Source organism: Theobroma umbraticum, unplaced genomic scaffold, assembly GCF_002168275.2.
Source record: "Theobroma umbraticum cultivar Fairchild unplaced genomic scaffold, ASM216827v3 scaffold_4.1, whole genome shotgun sequence".
Classification (NCBI taxonomy): domain Eukaryota; kingdom Viridiplantae; phylum Streptophyta; class Magnoliopsida; order Malvales; family Malvaceae; genus Theobroma; species Theobroma umbraticum.
Genome location: NW_018397258.1, coordinates 174,388 through 191,819, shown reverse-complemented (window position 1 = coordinate 191,819; position 17,432 = coordinate 174,388). Strand labels below are relative to the sequence as shown.

Here is a 17,432-nt window from a genome sequence, read left to right as displayed (position 1 = left end):
CCATGCAGGTCCTCAACTGTCACCTTCACATGTATTATATAATGATATATCACTTTATTATTGAATACATATTTGTCTGCTTTATAACAAGTACCTTCTGCACTTTCTCTACCAATCACATTAAGTTACTATTTATATATATAATTGCATGGAACAAAACCGTGTATTAAGACGTCAAATATTCAAAACTTAACTTAGATAAAAGCGAAAACCACCAAGTAGCTGTAAGAGAAAAACCTTTAACTATTAGTAATTATTGATAGGAAGCAATCAATATGAAACAAACAAGAGTTGATTTGATATGGGATTTCAACTTTCCATGGGAGTTTCAATCTGGGAGGCAGGATTGTTTGGAAATGTGAACAATTCTCGGAGTTGGAGAATCAAAGAGACTCATGCTCGATTTCCAAATAAGCACTCGTGCAATCTTGGGAAATATTAATCAAATTATGGTGATAGACTGTGGTCTGTGGTCAAAAGAAAGACTTGAAAGCGTAGCAATATAAAATTTTCGCAAACTCAAGAGAATGTTTAGTAGTATAGCGTAGTATCTTCTAATTTGGCACCTACCCTTACTGCCATTGATTCAAGGCATTGCAACAAAGATAGTCTGCATGCCTTTCGCAAGGTTTGCAGAATTGTACCTGATGGAACTGCAGGCGGCTGCAGCCAAGATCTAGCTAGAAGATGATTCATTTGCAAAACCTTAGAGTTGCATTTAGAATTGGTTCACTCAAATAAGCTTATCACCATGCATAGAAAACATGAATGATTGGGGAAAAGAAATTGTTATTTTGTCAGAATTCCCCATTGTTATTTTATAGTCGAGAATAAAGTGGCTTAACTTTGAAGTTGAGAGATCTGGTTGAGGGTAACTCTCCATTTTCAATATGTATATTTAAACAATATATAGGTTGTGATCATGTTAGTGGACGATTTGTCCTTTGAATGGTCAAAATTGTGGAACGAAAAGAATTTTTGCATCCGACTTGCTTTCTTTGTCTCTTGTGCTAGAAATTTTTGCATGTAACTTTATGGAGTGTCGACAAGTCAATATCTAAGATTTATATAATCATTTTGCATTTCCTTTATTACTAATTAATGTCCAAATGATAGACAAGTTAAGTTTACATTTCAATATGATTTCAAGTCTTTACTTTGGTTTTTTGGTTTGCCTAGCAACTGGCGACAGGCAAGTGAAGAAAATTTGTGACTGTACAGAGTATATCATGTGATCAACCATGTAAAAGCTGAGTGAAAAGATATTGAATGTGCAATTATTTTTCTCGCTACCCCTTGTGATGTAAGAGTAAGACACAGCCGGTAGTAGTAGTACTTGAAATCGTCCCTAACTTTAATTTGTCTTATCTCCTTTGCCTCCAGAGTTAAATTTCCATCATCCCCTGCTACTTGCTACCCTCTCTCATAATGGAGTGACCCCTTCTGCCTCTCTCTCTCTCTCTGCACGCCACGACTCAGAAACATCTAGGTGTTGCTACAATCTACCAAAAGAGAATTAATCAAGTTGCAGGAAAATGTTTGTCACATTTACATTTTCATTTTTATTTTTATTTTTGCTGTTGTTGGGGGGTATACTTTACTTGGGTTTTATCCTTTATATTTGTGTCCCAGAAGCCATAGCTTTTGTACATCACTTTCCTTGCCGGCTCCATCGCTAAAACTTCTTCCTAGCCACTACATCTGCATTTTGCCTTTCGTTTTCACGCTTATGTTATGGGTTCCACGCGTCGAATTTTGTTCAATACCGACACCAGGGAAATGCCCTTGTTCTTACATTCTCCTGTTTAATATCAGTTCCACGTGTCGATGTCATGTTGATACTGGAAACTTATCTAGGTGTTTTTGGAGGGCCGGGGAAGATTTGATTCAGAATCACCAGCACAAGTACTGGGGGAAAGGCACATCAAGCGGAGGGCAGGCGGATGTGAATAATGTTTGTCATTGTCCAAGAAATCAAAGACTTAAAACAGGAGCTACTAACCAGTTTATTCGAGTTTCTCTAGTACCTTGGAATTATTCTGAGCACAAGAGAGCAGAAAAGAGGAGCTCATGAACACTGAAATGGAATAAGACGATTCGGCTCTGTGATTTTTTGCTTTTCCTTTATTTGATGACTGAGGTTATAACCCCAATGTTACTTCAATGACGTGACTTAACATGGATTGACCCTTAAACTTACATAATGTCTTTGTCATGTAATTTAACTCAGGCAGATGCAACTAGCAGCAAAATTAGCAGAAGTCCCAAGTAGTTGAGAGGGACTGATACTTACCAGATGATGATACTACAGCATTATTGTTTAAAGGAAATAATTAAAAACCTTTCGGTGTAAAATGTATGTAACAAAAATGTATATGTATATATATATATAAAACACGAAAATTCAAACACCGAGAGAAAATGGAACTGTTGCTTTGATGACTGAAACCAACTTAAGCCAAAAAGATACAGTGAAATTGGGAGAAAACTGTGTTGAGGAACACTGTACACGCCCCCCAAAGCAAATGCCGAATGGCCTTAAGCCTCAAACCCACTTTGTTGCTTGAAGCAAGGTAAGGGTTAAAAATACAGAATGTCCCCTCCACCCTTTTCTTTCTCTTATGCTATGAGGTGCAAGTGCAACTCTCTCTCTCTCTCTCTCTCTCTCTCTCTCTTAGGAGACAACGAGGAACGTGCAAGTCTAATCTCTGACTTTTGTCTCTGGCTTTTACTTTGCCTTCTTTCAATCTTCTCTCACATTAAATCTCCCTCCTTTGTCTGCAGGGGTAATTTCTCACCCTTCCACACACTTTTATTTCACCACCAACTTTTTTCTGCTTTTCACCTTGCAAAGAAAATTACCATGAGCCTCAACGCGCTTCCTTCACAGTCATGCGTTTACATATGTGTATCAATGTATGTATCTATCCATGTATATAAATGTGTGTCTCATCATTATAGTTGCCAAAGTACAAGCAAAGTCCACTCAGTAGGTTTTCTTTTTTCTTTCCAATCTTTCAACCATGACAGACCCAGCTTGCTCCAATCTCTTCACTGGATGCTTCAACTTCATGCCTCTCAATCCCCACTACACTTCTTTCACTACTCCAAATCACCCAAACCCTTCTTCTCAAGCTCACACAAACAACATAATCATCAACAAATCTTCCATTCAAGGTCAAAGCACTTATCCTTCCTCACCGCCCCGCAAAGAAGCTCTTCCCCTCATCAATTATCTAAGTCCCACAGGGCAAGAAGAGACTGAACCCTCAAGCAGCTCCGTGGAAGAGGATAAGAACATGAGCAAAGAGGAGAGCCTCTTTTCCAGCACCGTTGATGATGAAGCTGTAACTGTAGCCCTACACATAGGCCTACCTAGCCCTAGTAATTCCGATCTGAGGTTTAGGGTCTCTCCATCTGCAGATGTGACAGACAAAGGAGAGAATGGGAGTGCAGTTTCTGGGTATCCTTTGAGCAAGGGACAGTATTGGATTCCCACCCCTACCCAGATTCTCGTTGGTCCTACACAGTTTTCATGTCCTGTCTGCTGCAAGACCTTTAATAGATACAACAACCTGCAGGTATGCTTCATTGCATGAGACACGATCTGCGAAAATTTCCTTCTTCTCCTGTTCTCTCTCCGTCCTTCTTCCATTTGCCTTGATTAGTCTTTTCTTGATCTGGACCGTAAACCATCCTTTTAATTTTAGCTTACCGTGGCTAAGAGCTGAGATGTTAATACATATTTTGATGCTTGAACCGATGGTAAGGTTTAGCATTAACTTTCTTTTTGTCTAAACTAGCTTCTTTTTGTGTTTTAAACTATCTTTTGCTTTGTGCTTTTGCGAGTTATCTAGCTAATTGGTTTTAGGTATCTATAAGTACATATATAATGCATTATCATAGTCTCCGACCAAGAGAGGCTCAAGTCAGTGTAGTTTTGGGGTCTCCTTGATTGATTTAAACTATTCTTGGAAATGTTCCTTCTGCTTTTCTTGGCACTTGGAAGAGTGTGCTAAATCCCTGATGAGTTGCAAATAGGTTAATGCGAGACTGATAAGTTTTTCAGTGCTTTCCATGGTTTCAGTCGATCTTTTGGATGTTCCACTCTTTAGAACACTGTTTGCACAGTAGAATTTACAAAGTCATCTCTCAAGTCTGCAAAAGAAACACCCAAAATGGAGATGCCATTGCATCCGAAACAGACAATATTAATCTGACACTCCAGCCTGTAGACTAGAGACCTCTAATTAATACTTTATGACAATTATAACAAAGGCATTTCATGTTAGAGTTTCTCAATAAATTTGTTGAACCTTGAAAGATAAACCAACGTTTAGCTGTTTTTCTCATCCAAATAGTTACGTTTAGGGGTTTTTTTGCTAGTTCAAACTTTGCGTCCAACTGCAAACACCAATCCAACTAGACCTTTCTTTCTTTCTCTCTCCTTAGGTCGTGATTGTTAATTAATTAAGTATATCCATGTCTGATAGTAGTGTGAATTCCCGTGAGCTCTCATATGAGATAATGAACACCCTCGCTGCATTGTGCATATAGCTTTCTTGCTACTAATAATTACTTGATTGCTTCCTCCCGCTCTATCTCTCTCTCTCATCATGGATTTTTCGCTTCATACACAGATGCATATGTGGGGGCATGGATCTCAGTACAGAAAGGGACCTGACTCTCTAAGAGGAAGCCAGCCAACAGCCATGCTAAGACTCCCTTGTTATTGCTGTGCACCAGGTTGTAAGCACAACATCGATCACCCGAGAGCAAGACCTCTCAAAGATTTCAGAACTCTCCAAACGCACTACAAAAGAAAACATGGGATCAAACCCTTCATGTGTAGAAAATGTGAGGAGGCATTTGCGGTGAAAGGGGACTGGAGAACCCACGAGAAGAACTGCGGAAAGATTTGGTATTGCATTTGTGGGTCTGACTTCAAGCACAAGAGGTCTTAAAAAGATCACATCAAGGCATTTGGCCCTGGTCATGGGGCTTTCGGCATCGATTCTTTAGAAGAGGATGATGAACCCGCATCGGAATTTGAGGTTGATTGTGAGTCCTCAATGTGAAATGCATGAAATCTAGCCAAACACGTACTTAGTTTTTTCGGTTACATTTTTAAGTTGTTGCTTACGAGCCATGGGTAGTTGTTTATATATGATCACTTCTTTCTGTATATGTATCTTGCTCGAGCTTGGTTTTGTTTCCTCTTCTTTGGTTTGACCCAGTTCTGAATCCACCCACCTTGAAGCAATAGATATAGCGATCCCATAAAAAAAAATACTTTGCATTCGCAACCAGCATAAAATGATATTCAATTTATATTTTTGGCATGTAATTAACTGAAAATTTTGATCTTCATTTTCATAGGTGTAAATAATTAAAGAAATGAGCAATTACACTATTTTCCCCATTGACTTACCTGGCTAGTAGGTTCCTTGAATCAAATTAAGGAACAAGTAAAGTGGCAGAGAATTCTACAAAGTTGGGAGTAAAATCCAAACCTGCTTAATCCAATGATAGTAATATATAAGCAATTGCAAGTCTTAGCTATGCAAATAGATGTTTGAGTTTTCTGCATGCATAAATAATTGGAATTTGACACTGGGTTGCCCATTTTTTGAAACTCAACCAAATGGAGAGAAGCAAACTTTATGACAAAAACGAGATCAGTATCACGTGCTAATTAGAGATTTTGTGCTTATTTGTAATGTTTATCATGTCTTGTATCTTCAATTTATGGCTGTTGGATATGTAATCCTGTTTCATGTTCAAAAAGAAAACTTGAATTGCCCATTTGTGAAGTTGTATCAGTTTTTTCTCTTACTAGTTTGTGGAAATGATGTGATAGATTTTATTCAAAATCTCTTTGAGGCAAGGCATGCAGCTCGAACTTGTTTTGTTGTTAGTATTAGTAGTATAACATTCATTTTAAGGGTAATTATATGTTTTTATAATTCATTTAGTTCACTTGTAATTGTATGTTTTTATAATTCATTTATGTACATATATATTGTCTCTATTTGGCATTGCCAACAATTTGTGCCTAAATTAAAATTTTACATCTCAAGCTTACATCTCTATTTATCATAAAATTGAGAATCAATTATTTTTAATAATTTTAGCTAAATCAAAGGTAATCCTAAACATACATTCGAGCATTTGGCTCATTGGTGGATGTATGATCCTTTACTTAAAAAGCTTTTACCATGAAAAAAAAAACATGTTTAATCAAAATTTCTATTTAAGTTGTACTTTGATGTTGATTATTTTCAATGCTTTGCAAAAATCATAATATTATTTCGTTTTAAGCATCAACTTGAAACAAAATCTTTAATTTGATTTATCGATTTAGATTTTTGATTTTAACTTTATCTAATCATTTTTAATTAAATTTTTTTATGTAAATTGTGCCCAACTTTTAATATCAACTGATTAAATTACTTTGTAAAGATAAAACTTTTTCTATTTTTATTTTTTAATGCTTACTTTTTCTTTTTTTGGATGCATAGTGTTAGTTGGACAGTGGGATTGTTGAACTTACGCGTCCAATTGAAGTTGAAACAGGCCTCTTCATCGTAGCCCAAAATACTCATGGGCTACGGGGAGAAATGGGCCGAGCTAGCCATGGTGAAATCTTTAATCTCTTAAGCCACCGCTGACAACCGGGAAAAGGGCTGTTAATCTGCAGGATTCTCACCCTTGTCTCCCTGCAGTTTGCGGTCTGCCCTGTCCAGGGAAAACAGTAGGAGGTGGAGTTTAAACTATGGCTTTGGCATACAGCATTTCCCAAAGCGTTGTCTACAAGTGCAAGCCTCTAGAAGTAGTGAAAATCAAGCTATCTTCAGAGGCAGATGACAGAAAACAAAGTAAAATGGTATCTGAAATCCAAGCAAAGAAGCGATGCTTGAGGTGCAAAACCCTTTACCTGGACACAGATAATTCCCCTACCGCATGCTCCTTCCACGGCCATGCCACTGGTATGTTAAATTCTTATCATTCGTCATATGAACTGGTGATAGATCTCTGTCATACATAGGTTAGTCTTCGATAACAAAATAAGCAACTGTTTTTGTCTAAATATCATCCCAGATTATGCAAACTAGGATTACGAGAGAGGTTATTGCATTCCAAAGTGCGTAAAATGAGAGCGAAAGCAAGCACTTTTAGTTTGTGGTCTGAAATGTCTGAGACCGTCCGGGATTAATAAGGGAAAGAATTCTTCTTTTTTTCTTTTTGGGTGGGGGAAGGTCTAGAGAAGAGAGAGATGAACCGATCAATAATGGATGGAGGATGCAGTTACTGGGTTAGCTTTTGCTTTTACATTTTGTTTTTCCCCCTTTAATCAAAACGATGGTGAATGGTGATGGGAGAGGCAGAAATAATAGCTTTATGAATTGTGAGACATACTGATTGCCAGTTCTCGAGAAGTGAAAGAAGTGAACTTTAGAACAACAGAGTCATGGTTTTAGAGGTAACTGTCTCAAACATATCTTTCCGAAGCAGAATTTAACAGGTTTTTCGTTTTTTAGCTGCGGATTAAATTTACATGAACACTCTGTTTGAATGATTTTTGTTCTGGGAGCAGGGGATGCAGTAGTAACAATCATTCCAGGTTCATTACACAAATGGAGTGTCTTGGAATCAATTATATTGTACATAAGCTTCGTTGATGAGAAAGGAAGAAATTGAATAGAACTTGAACTTCAAAGAGTTTACTCTAGAAATCCAATGGAAAATTTCATATAAATCTCTTAAATCCCAGTTAAAAGCCATCAAAATGTTTCTAGAATGCCACCATTTGAATGATGCTGGTAGATCTTTAGATAGCAGCACAGAATCACTATCTCTCATGCCTGTCATCTATATTTTTGCCACTTGCTGAGTGCTTTGATTGTGTGGATGAGTGAGGTGATTCATTTGCAAAGCAGAGAGTTACTCAAGCAATGCCATTCCCAGTCCCTAAAGCTTAAAGTCATTGCAGGAGAGAAAGGATTATTTGCATTGGCTCCTCCACACCAAGGGATCGATGGTGACTGGACTGACCGCTCTGGAGTCATTGTGTACAAATGGAATGAAAAGAATGATAGACCAAACACTGGACGTGCCAATTGGAAGAAAAGATGGAGCTGCTGTCAAGAGTATGATGAAAATGCACCACCTTGTAGCCGTGGGTGGCATGTCTCATATGATGATGGCTTCACTTTGTATTAGATACCATTATTTTTAACGTAATACCACATTGTAAATTCAACAGCATTTCAACTCGTGACAACTAGTGCTTGGGCTACTGCTCTGCATCTCATTGTTGGTATCGCCCAGATTTTGGTTTTGATAGAATTTAACTTGTGCAGATGGACCTTCTTCCTGCTTATTATGTTCATCTTAGCTACATTGAGTTTTAAAATGACAGACCACCTTTGATGTACTGTTGTTAGAGCAGATGTTCAATTCTTTCTTAGCCGTGCATGTCAGAATCAGTTGATCCACTGTTCTCACCATTTCACCAATGGCTAGAAAAGCTTTTCAGACTTGTTTTGTACTGAAGCAACAGAAAATCAGCAGAAGATTTGTGTCAACGGTAAGCAGAGCATCAAGGAAGAGAACTTTTTTCTTTTTGCTACAAAAAGAAGTCAACTTTTTAATGTTTCTCAACCCTTAGGAACAAGATTGATAGGAGGACCTTCTCTTCCAACAGCTTCAATCGAGCACCAGAATTCTGGTGTATGCTCATGGATGCCAAATTCATTCAAGTCTCATCTTTAATTAGAAACTCAATTGAATCAATATCACCCAAAAGCAACGGAGATTGTAGATACAGAAATGGAAATGCTCACTTAGCTTCTTCAAAATCAAGCTTGAGTAACCAGAAAAGGAACTGCACTTAACATAACACGAGAGAAAAAGAAAAAGAAAAAAACATCCTCAAAATTGTCCAACAGTCTTAAAGGAGTCATGAATGTGCCTTAAGGTGTCCTTATCGCGTTGCCACTCTGGCGCTGGTGCATTAACGAAATGAGCGTAAAGCTTGTTCTTTGCACAAGTAACGGCTATCAAACTATGCTTGCCCATCCCATCGATCTCGTACACATAATAAATCTGTCCATTTTCGTCCTTCTTCTCCTCGGAGACGAAGCTGTCAGCCCCAGCTATCAAATCCTGCAACTCCACGTCAGATAAAGCTAAGTTGTTCAAGACCACGTCTTTCGGAGCTAACTGTCTGAACCCAGCGAGGAACGTTAAGTACTCCCTCTCTTGTCTTTTCTTCGGATTGTAGAACTCGCTGTCTGTTCCATTGGTACCCTTTTCGACCTTGGAAACTAAACGTTCTTTCCAGCCGTCAGGGACGTCATAGACGTACTCGGCGGAGGCTTTCTTATCTGAGTTGCCGCCATAGCCGCCGTAGTTGGCGGCGCTGGCAGCGGTGCCGTAGTAGAGGTGGTATGTTGAGGGTTGAGCGGCGATGGAGGGAGGGGAGACTAGGAGTGTGGTAGTGGCTAATGCGGTGGTCAGAGCAGTGGCTAGTGGTTTGGTGGAGAAGAGTGAAGGCGACGGCGGAGGCGGCTTCGCCGTTGGGATTTTGGTGGTGGAGGATGAGAGGATGGATGAAGGAGAGGATAGGGTGGCCATGGGAATTGTGGACATTGGTGGCTGTGGTTTCCTGTTTATAGTTTTCCTTATCCATATCACTCCATCATATTTTTCCTTCTTTTAAAAATTATTTTCTGTTTTATTTGATAAGACTAACATTAAAAGTCAACATTTAATTAAAAATGGTATTACAAGCCTAAAACATTAATCATATCACAAGATTAATATTTGATATATTATCGATACATAATATATATTATCATTTAATTATAAAATATTATTTTATAAAATTATAATAATATAATTTATAAAATTTATATTTTTAAATTTATTATATTAAAAAACAATAATAAATTTTGTAAATTATTAATGAATCAAATGTTAATAATAATAGCACATACAAATATAAACTCATGTACATATGTATATTAAAAGTGTAATTTTGAAAATTAATTTAAATAAGATCCAAAAAAAAAGCATTAAATAAAAATAAAACATATAATTAGCGGTAGGCCTCACCCGCCGTTTAGTTTGTTACAATTGCGCGGCTGCCCATCCTAATTCCTAAAACTAAAATGGAATCAGGGGCTATTTCCGTAATTAAATCCTCAATCCATGGGCCCTTTGTACGGAAAGCTGACCGCCAAAAAAACCCTAGGTATGTATGTTGGTTACAAAATCGAGACTCTGAAAAGACCCCTTCAATTTCGCTGCTCCCTCTTTCGTCAGCTTTCTTTCAAATTGAAATTTGAAATTTGAAAATAATTTCTCTAGTTTCTTTGATTCTTTGGCTGAAACAATTTCCATACGCCATGCCTAAGAGGTGATCTTTCAATCCTTCTCTTCTTTTCTTTTCTAATGAGTTTATGATTATCTATTTTTTCTGTTTGAATTCATTTCGTCAATTATCTTTTCCGATCAAATTTGTTTTATGTCTTTGATGATCATTAAATAGTTTACGATCTTGATAATCTTGTTCTTTTGATGCTTGAATTCGATGGAGCTTGACTTTTTGTCTTTTTGTTTTCAACTTCTGTTTCTTCGCTGAGAAAATCCTGGCAAGGTCTTTATTGTTAGCTGTTGAAATCGAAGACAGTCCAATCAGCAATCTTTATCCCAGGGCTGATACTAAAGATACTCGAAAGACAATTTTATAAGGAGCGTATTAATATTAGTAATATTTCTGATTATTTTGAATGAAATGGTAGAAAATGTTTGTTTTGTTGGTTGTTTCTTTAAGCCTCTATGTGTGAATGAAACTGAATAATGAACTGTTTGGTTTGCTAGTTTCTTTTGCTTTGCACTTAAATGTTGCCAAAATATGTCTTGCAATTTCTGATTTTTGAGAATTGTAGGTTTATTTCTTATTTCTATGTCTCAAAATCTGGCTGTCTCACCAATAGCCGTGTTTCTCCTGGCTTCCATACTTTCTGTGATGATGTCTGGTTGTAGGCTTCAGGTTTTGTAACTTTTAATTTTCTTATTATTCCAGGGTTCTTTGTAAGTTCTTTGCTCATGGAGCATGCCTCAAAGGGGAGCATTGTGAGTTTTCCCATGATTGGAAGGATCCACCAAATAATGTAGGAATCTTTCCTGTGACTTCTCTGTTCTCCATTTATCAATTGGGAATACTTCTTCCTTACCTTATTACTTGGTCATTGCAGATTTGCACATACTATCAGAAAGGAATTTGCTCTTATGGTAGTCGGTGCAGATATGAACATGTTAAGGCTTCTCAATCCGATTTATCTGCTTCATCTTCGTCAACAATGCCTCGTCAATCTCTGATCTCAGATTCTGTTCCTCTAGGTCCTCCTTTAACAACCACATTTGGCGGGTCAGTTGTACATCCATCTGCTTCTGCTGAGTTTCCTGGCTCAAGTAGAGCTTTTCTTCCTCCCACCAAGCAAGCATGGAATTTGGAATCTGAGCATCAGGCTGTAACAGATAATGGTGATTTTGTGGAGCCTAGGAGTGCTAATCCAGCTGAACAATCCATCTGCTCGTTTGCTGCAGCTGGTAATTGTCCCCGTGGAGAAAAATGCCCTCATATTCATGGAGACTTGTGTGCCACCTGTGGAAAACATTGTTTGCATCCTTTCAGACCTCAGGAAAGAGAGGAACATATTAAAATGTGTGAGAAAAAGCAAAAACACCTTGAGGCATTAAAAAGTAGTCAAGAAATAGAGTGCAGTGTGTGCCTGGATCGTGTTCTCTCAAAGCCCACAGCAGCTGAAAGAAAGTTTGGGTTGCTCTCCGAGTGTGATCATCCATTCTGCATATCATGTATTAGAAATTGGCGTAGCAGTTCCCCTTCCTCTGGAATGGATGTCAATACAGCCCTGAGGGCTTGCCCTATCTGCCGCAAGCTATCATACTTTGTCATTCCAAGTGTCATTTGGTATTGCACTCCAGAAGAAAAGCAGGAAATTGTAGATAGCTACAAGGCCAAATTGAGGTGATTTCACTCAGTTCAATGTTCAGATTTCGTGCTTACATGCATTACGATTTTATTTAAGTTCCCAACATTATATATGTAATGGAAGGATTGTTTGGATGATCTGTAATATCTATTTTATGGTGAGGTAAATCCAGTGGTGGATCTTGACATTTGGTTTTGGGGGCCAACTAAAACTATACTTCACTTTTCTTTTTCATAATATGTATCCTATGTTTTACTAATACTAGTATTTTCTGTCACTTGTGTTGCATGTGAACATTTGTTTTTTTTTTTTTATAAATTTTTGCATAATAATTATATTATAATACAGATAATTTTTTAAAAGTGTAAAATTTGAATTATAAGTAATTGAAATTTTATACCATTAATCTATAAATTATTCAATAGTACTAGAATTAAGGGAAATACTTTTTTATTAAAAATCTGTTGTTTTTAAAATGAAATTTTGGCATATAATGTTTTTATGATTTGATGAGTATAAGTGATTTTAGTGAATGCTGAACTTAAGATCTGTAAATTTATTTTTATATTGTTTTTTCCCACCTGGCAGGTCAATAGATTGCAAGCACTTCAACTTTGGAAATGGGAACTGCCCTTTTGGGACTAGTTGTTTTTACAAGGTAACAAATTCTCTTATTTGAAGAGCTTTGTTTAAGAAATTTACTTCATTTTATTCTTATTCTTAACAACGTTTGACAACCACAAGCTTTGATCCTAATTTCCTTAAGTGCTGCTTATAGAGGGTAAGAGGAACAAAGATGAGAGGCAGTGGGTGATATGGGGCAAAACTAACTGGTAATGAAGAGATGATAATCATAGTTGAGATGTGGACTGAGTGGGTGCAGGGAAAGATTGTAATTCAGGCAATCTAACGCCGTACGAGGAGTGATCATCAGAGAGAAGGCTAATGATGATAATTTAAGAAATTTTTTAGGATTTAAAGGTAGTTTGGTTATATGGCCTTTATTTCCCCACACCCTCACTCTCTCTCTCTCTTTGTCTGCCACAGAGACATGCATCAGAAGAGCTGTAGCAAATACAGAATGCTTTAAGATTTTATTTTCCCAAGAACTAAGTTTGAGTTTTGTTTTAATAGATATTTATATGTGAAGATTTTTGCTTTTGATAATCAAAAGAACATTAATGCAAGATCCAGAAAAGAAGTGCGGTAGTACTTTGTGATGTATTTCAGTTACTAATTTGGTAAGCCAGGAACCCAATAGGAAGACAGAATCTCTTTAATACCTTTCAGCCGAAGTTACCTCTTTTTGTTGTTATATTGATTGTGTCATTCTTGAAATCATTCTGCTGCAAGAGTTAAGGAAGAATATTGTTTCTCTTGCTTCTCAAAGAGCACTTTCTAGTTTCATCTTGCTTCTCAAAGAGCACTTTCTAGTGTTATCTGGTCAATTGCAAGCGATTATTTATATATTATTAATTTTAGGTTGCCCTTTGGCTCCATTAATTTTTAGCCAAGAGATGTCTCTTATTTTGCTTTCTAGAGCATAATGTTTTGGAACAATGTCTTGATATATTATGTTTAGGGGTCCATCTTCTGTGTGCGTCCCTGCCTTCTTTTTTTTTTTTTTTGGGGGGGTGGGGGAGAGGTGGTGGTTGATGTCTTATGTCACAGTGCCATTTCCTTGGCAGTTTTTAGGATTTGATGATGTTTATGGAGATGCTCAAAATCGCTTTTCCTGTATTCTGTCCTCGGTATTTTGTACCTTCGTATGTCATTTACTTTAATCGTAGAGAGTGTTAGTTTTTACGATTCCTTTAATGGATACACTTGTGTTGTCTTCCAGCATACGGTCAAGCCAGGCTCCTATGTATGGAAATACCACAGACCTCCTCCTCGCAGATTCAATTTTATGGATTTGGACGCAATATTTGATGTCTTCGAGCAGTTAATTGCAGAAGATGAAATGGATATTTTTGATGCTGAAGATTTTGAATATGATGATTTAACACCTATGGAGATGGCCTTTCTATTAATGCAGCAAGATTTTGAATCAAGTGACTCCTCGAGCGATGAGGAGAATTTTCTCTTTTAAGTTTAAAATTTTAGTTCTTATGCTCCACCCTTCTGCTGGAAATTTTGAAATGTGGTCATCTTGGTGTTTTGATAGGCCGCCACCATTTTTATCTGGGAGAAGATGGATCTTGGAGTTTGTTAACTGGGTCATTGAAGATTGTGTCATGTTAAAACTTACGACATTGATAATTATGATTGAAATCTAGATTAAGTTATTAGAGTTTGAATTACTTTTCCTCATGGTTTAAGTTAGTGTGAGGCCTTCAATGTGGTGTATATTAATGTGTAAAGGTCTTGCCTTGGCTTCGGTCCTGGTTTTTATAAATGTCGTCTTCTAGTGGGGCATGTGTATGTTCCAGAAAGAAAAACCAGGGAAAGACACATGCCAATTTTTCATGGTAAGAGAAATGTTCTTTGGACCGATGGAAGGATGTATGAAGTCATACTGTGTGAACAATGGGATTTAACAATGACATCTTTCTCCTTTTAGCATCCTTGTTTGCAGTATGTGTCACCCAAATATGATTGAAGATTGTCTATTCCAATATTAGCCCTGTATTTGTTTACATTCTGCTCATGTTGTGCTTTCAATACGGGCAAAATTTTGTCAAGTGTATGTTCATGGATGTTCTGTATTTGTAGCATGCATATCGAGATGGTCGTTTGGAGGAAGTAGTTCTGCGCCATCTTGGAGCTGAAGATGGGCACACCATCATAGCTAAGAATATTAGGTATTCTCCATGCGGTTTTTGTTCTTTTGCTTTTGTTTTTCTAGACTTGGCTTATAGTAGTTGGGTTTTTGCTAATGAGTTGCTCTAAGGGCACTTTTAAAGTTACCATATTAAGTAATATTTTGAGCCAATGCATTGCAATTCAATATGTTAATTGTTAATTACTGCATTTAATGCAAGAATATTACTTTAAATAGTCTCTTGACTCTCCTTAGAGTGTGCTCTTAGGGCACTCGTTAGCAAAATTCATAGTTGTTTTCTCTTTTCATTGTTTTTTACTAACTTGAAGTTGTTTTCAGGTTATCGGACTATCTTAGCGACCTGCACATTGGGTGAATGTTCACAATATTTATTACAGTGTGAGTTCCAACTTTGAAGCTTTGACTCCGATTTTCTTATTCTCACCTAATATATCTGATACAGATGCTTAGATACATGAGTTATACATCTGAGTATCGGTTGGCTCTCTCTCTCATTTGTCTAGTTATCATATGTGGGAGAAATCAAAGTCTTAATTGTTGTAAGGCACTTACTATATCTGATAGTTGTTGTGAATTGTCCATTTTTGCTCCAATATTACCCTATTTGTTTCCGAGATGTTTTTATTTATTCTAAAATACTTCCATGTATGCAGGATATCTAAATAATGCAAGGACCTATATGCAGCTTTGGTGAAAATGTTTTTCTTCAGTTTCGAGTGTTGCACTCCATTTCAAAAGGTAATGTGTATCAATGTTTGGGGTGTACTTCCATATCTATGGTTGTAACTATCTGTTTAACCAAATGCAGGATTGCTTGTAGGCGAAACCAACCGAGCTTGGAATCATGGGGCATGCTGGGTTATGCAATAAACTGCATCTTGTATTGATGAAGTAAACATTTTGCAGAAAACGCTGATTGATGAAAAAGTATTTGTTGAAGGTTTGGAAACTATAGTAGCCAATGGCAATTAAATTTGAATAATGGATGTGCCAGTGGCAGTGTCTATGCCGCGTGCATGCATGCTTCCCTAATCAGGGAAAAACATAACAACTGTATATTGGGTTTTGCTGTGATTCTCTGGCAGAGCTAGAGATGTATACAGCAGCATTCTTGAGGTTTTTGTGTTGAAATATCAGTTTCTCTGCTGGATTGTGCTCGATCCTGTAAGATTCTGGGTAGTGTGTACACATGGTTGTGGAATATGAATACGAGCATTACATTATCCTCTCTGCGAGATTTCCTCATGGTCTTTGGGTAAATCACAGTTGTTGCCTGCATTTTTAATTTACATGAACATTGTCACCACCGCCTCACGGGCAGAGTAACTGTTCGTGCTAGCTATATTTCATAACCATGGATATAAATTAACAAAGCTGGCGATAGAGCCCACGACGCCATGATCCATCTTCAAGGCCAACAATAAAACAAAATTGATGGCTAAAGTTGCAAATTATCAGGTTCGATGTCTGATCGGAGATTTGGTGTCACCGTATGTGCACGTTAATTTATAAAATATTGTTGGATTTTATTTTTTTATAAAATTATTTCTATTCATTTTAATATAAACACTTAAAAACTCGTATATATTCTTAACACGAAACCAATGTAAGATACATACGCGACCCCTTTTTATTTTAAAGAAGATGACATTGGTGGTGGACATTCAGAGGAAGTGGACAGAATGAAAGGAAAAGGAGGGTACCGCTAGAAATTATAATAACCAATTAATAATATGATCTCTGTAACTGTAAGTAATACAAATGTGTGTACGTACATAAATCACCAAAAACAATAACAATACATATGTTATCCATGATGAGGATCTCTTTATTCTTCTACTGTCTAAATAAATGAGGTAGATGGAAAACAAATCCCCAACTCATCAAAAAGAAGCTCTCAACTCCCAATCAAAAAAATGTGTGTACGAATCCCATCCACCAAAAACATATAAACAAACCCAATGCCCTCAGCCCTGGCCGGCCTGAGGAGAAAGCAGATACAGTTCCATGCTTTAATTATGTAATTACTGCCTCAAAAGAGCAAGCGCAGACAACAAGAGAGAGGAGCATATGACAGCCCCAGACATCCCAAGGGAATAGGCGGCTCCCTTGTCCATGGATGGGGATGGTGCTGATGCAGCCCCAAAATCTTGAGCTGAAGCAATGGCAGATAACATTGCAATCACAAGAACGGCAGCGAATGCTTTGGAAGCAGCCATTGTCAGAAGATTTATCTGTATCTCTTTGAGCAAACACCCGAAACACTGGCAAGAGAAGAGACAACTCCAAACACCCTGTGATATTTGATTCTGATGTTAAGGAGGGAGGTTTTTATAAGGTGGCAAAAGCGTGTGGACCCCTCAGAAAACGTGGACAGCTGGTGGCTGGAAGGGGCTACGTGGACAGTTCAAGTCCGGGAAGAAAACGGCTGGTGGTTGGGATTGGGCGGTCAAACTTTCATATTTTTCTTTTCTTCGTTGGTACGTTGGTTTCATATGGCAAGAGGATGAAGTTTCGTTCAAAGCTGGTAAGCTACCCGGCCAGGCCAGGGCAAGTCGTCTTTTTCGGGTCATCTTGACGTCAAAGTGAAAATGGGAAAAAGTCTTAAACAATACCAAAAAGAA

At 37.5% G+C, this 17,432-nt stretch overlaps 4 protein-coding genes across 10 annotated transcripts; 3 read left to right on the top strand and 1 right to left on the bottom strand.

Annotated features, from left to right (window-relative positions):
* Positions 1–2,980: 2,980 nt before the first annotated feature.
* On the top strand, positions 2,981–5,258 carry LOC110413884 (zinc finger protein WIP2-like). The gene is made up of 2 exons (XM_021424896.1): positions 2,981–3,581; positions 4,641–5,258. The coding sequence occupies exons 1-2, from the start codon at positions 3,024–3,026 to the stop codon at positions 4,962–4,964; spliced, it is 882 nt and encodes a 293-aa protein (XP_021280571.1). The 5' UTR covers positions 2,981–3,023; the 3' UTR covers positions 4,965–5,258.
* A 1,446-nt stretch (positions 5,259–6,704) lies between these two features.
* On the top strand, positions 6,705–8,723 carry LOC110413809 (uncharacterized). The gene is made up of 2 exons (XM_021424772.2): positions 6,705–6,989; positions 7,994–8,723. Exons 1-2 carry the CDS (start codon positions 6,776–6,778, stop codon positions 8,221–8,223), a joined length of 444 nt encoding a protein of 147 aa, XP_021280447.1. The 5' UTR covers positions 6,705–6,775; the 3' UTR covers positions 8,224–8,723.
* Positions 8,724–8,872: 149 nt separating this feature from the next.
* Positions 8,873–9,671, bottom strand: LOC110413808 (thylakoid lumenal protein (Mog1/PsbP/DUF1795-like photosystem II reaction center PsbP family protein)). The gene has a single exon (XM_021424771.2). The coding sequence runs from the start codon at positions 9,652–9,654 to the stop codon at positions 8,935–8,937; it is 720 nt and encodes a 239-aa protein (XP_021280446.1). The 5' UTR covers positions 9,655–9,671; the 3' UTR covers positions 8,873–8,934.
* A 594-nt stretch (positions 9,672–10,265) lies between these two features.
* On the top strand, positions 10,266–15,976 carry LOC110414536 (zinc finger (CCCH-type/C3HC4-type RING finger) family protein). 7 transcript variants are annotated; one of them, XM_021425795.2, is made up of 9 exons: positions 10,266–10,423; positions 11,093–11,180; positions 11,265–12,058; positions 12,612–12,681; positions 14,739–14,827; positions 15,127–15,186; positions 15,251–15,347; positions 15,462–15,546; positions 15,629–15,976. In XM_021425795.2, the coding sequence occupies exons 1-6, from the start codon at positions 10,413–10,415 to the stop codon at positions 15,161–15,163; spliced, it is 1,089 nt and encodes a 362-aa protein (XP_021281470.1). In that variant the 5' UTR covers positions 10,266–10,412; the 3' UTR covers positions 15,164–15,186; positions 15,251–15,347; positions 15,462–15,546; positions 15,629–15,976. The 7 variants fall into 7 exon arrangements, with proteins under 7 accessions (XP_021281470.1, XP_021281469.1, XP_021281468.1 ...); XM_021425794.2 differs by having other exon boundaries at positions 15,617–15,976; XM_021425793.2 differs by lacking the exon at positions 15,251–15,347.
* The last annotated feature ends 1,456 nt before the right edge of the window (positions 15,977–17,432 follow it).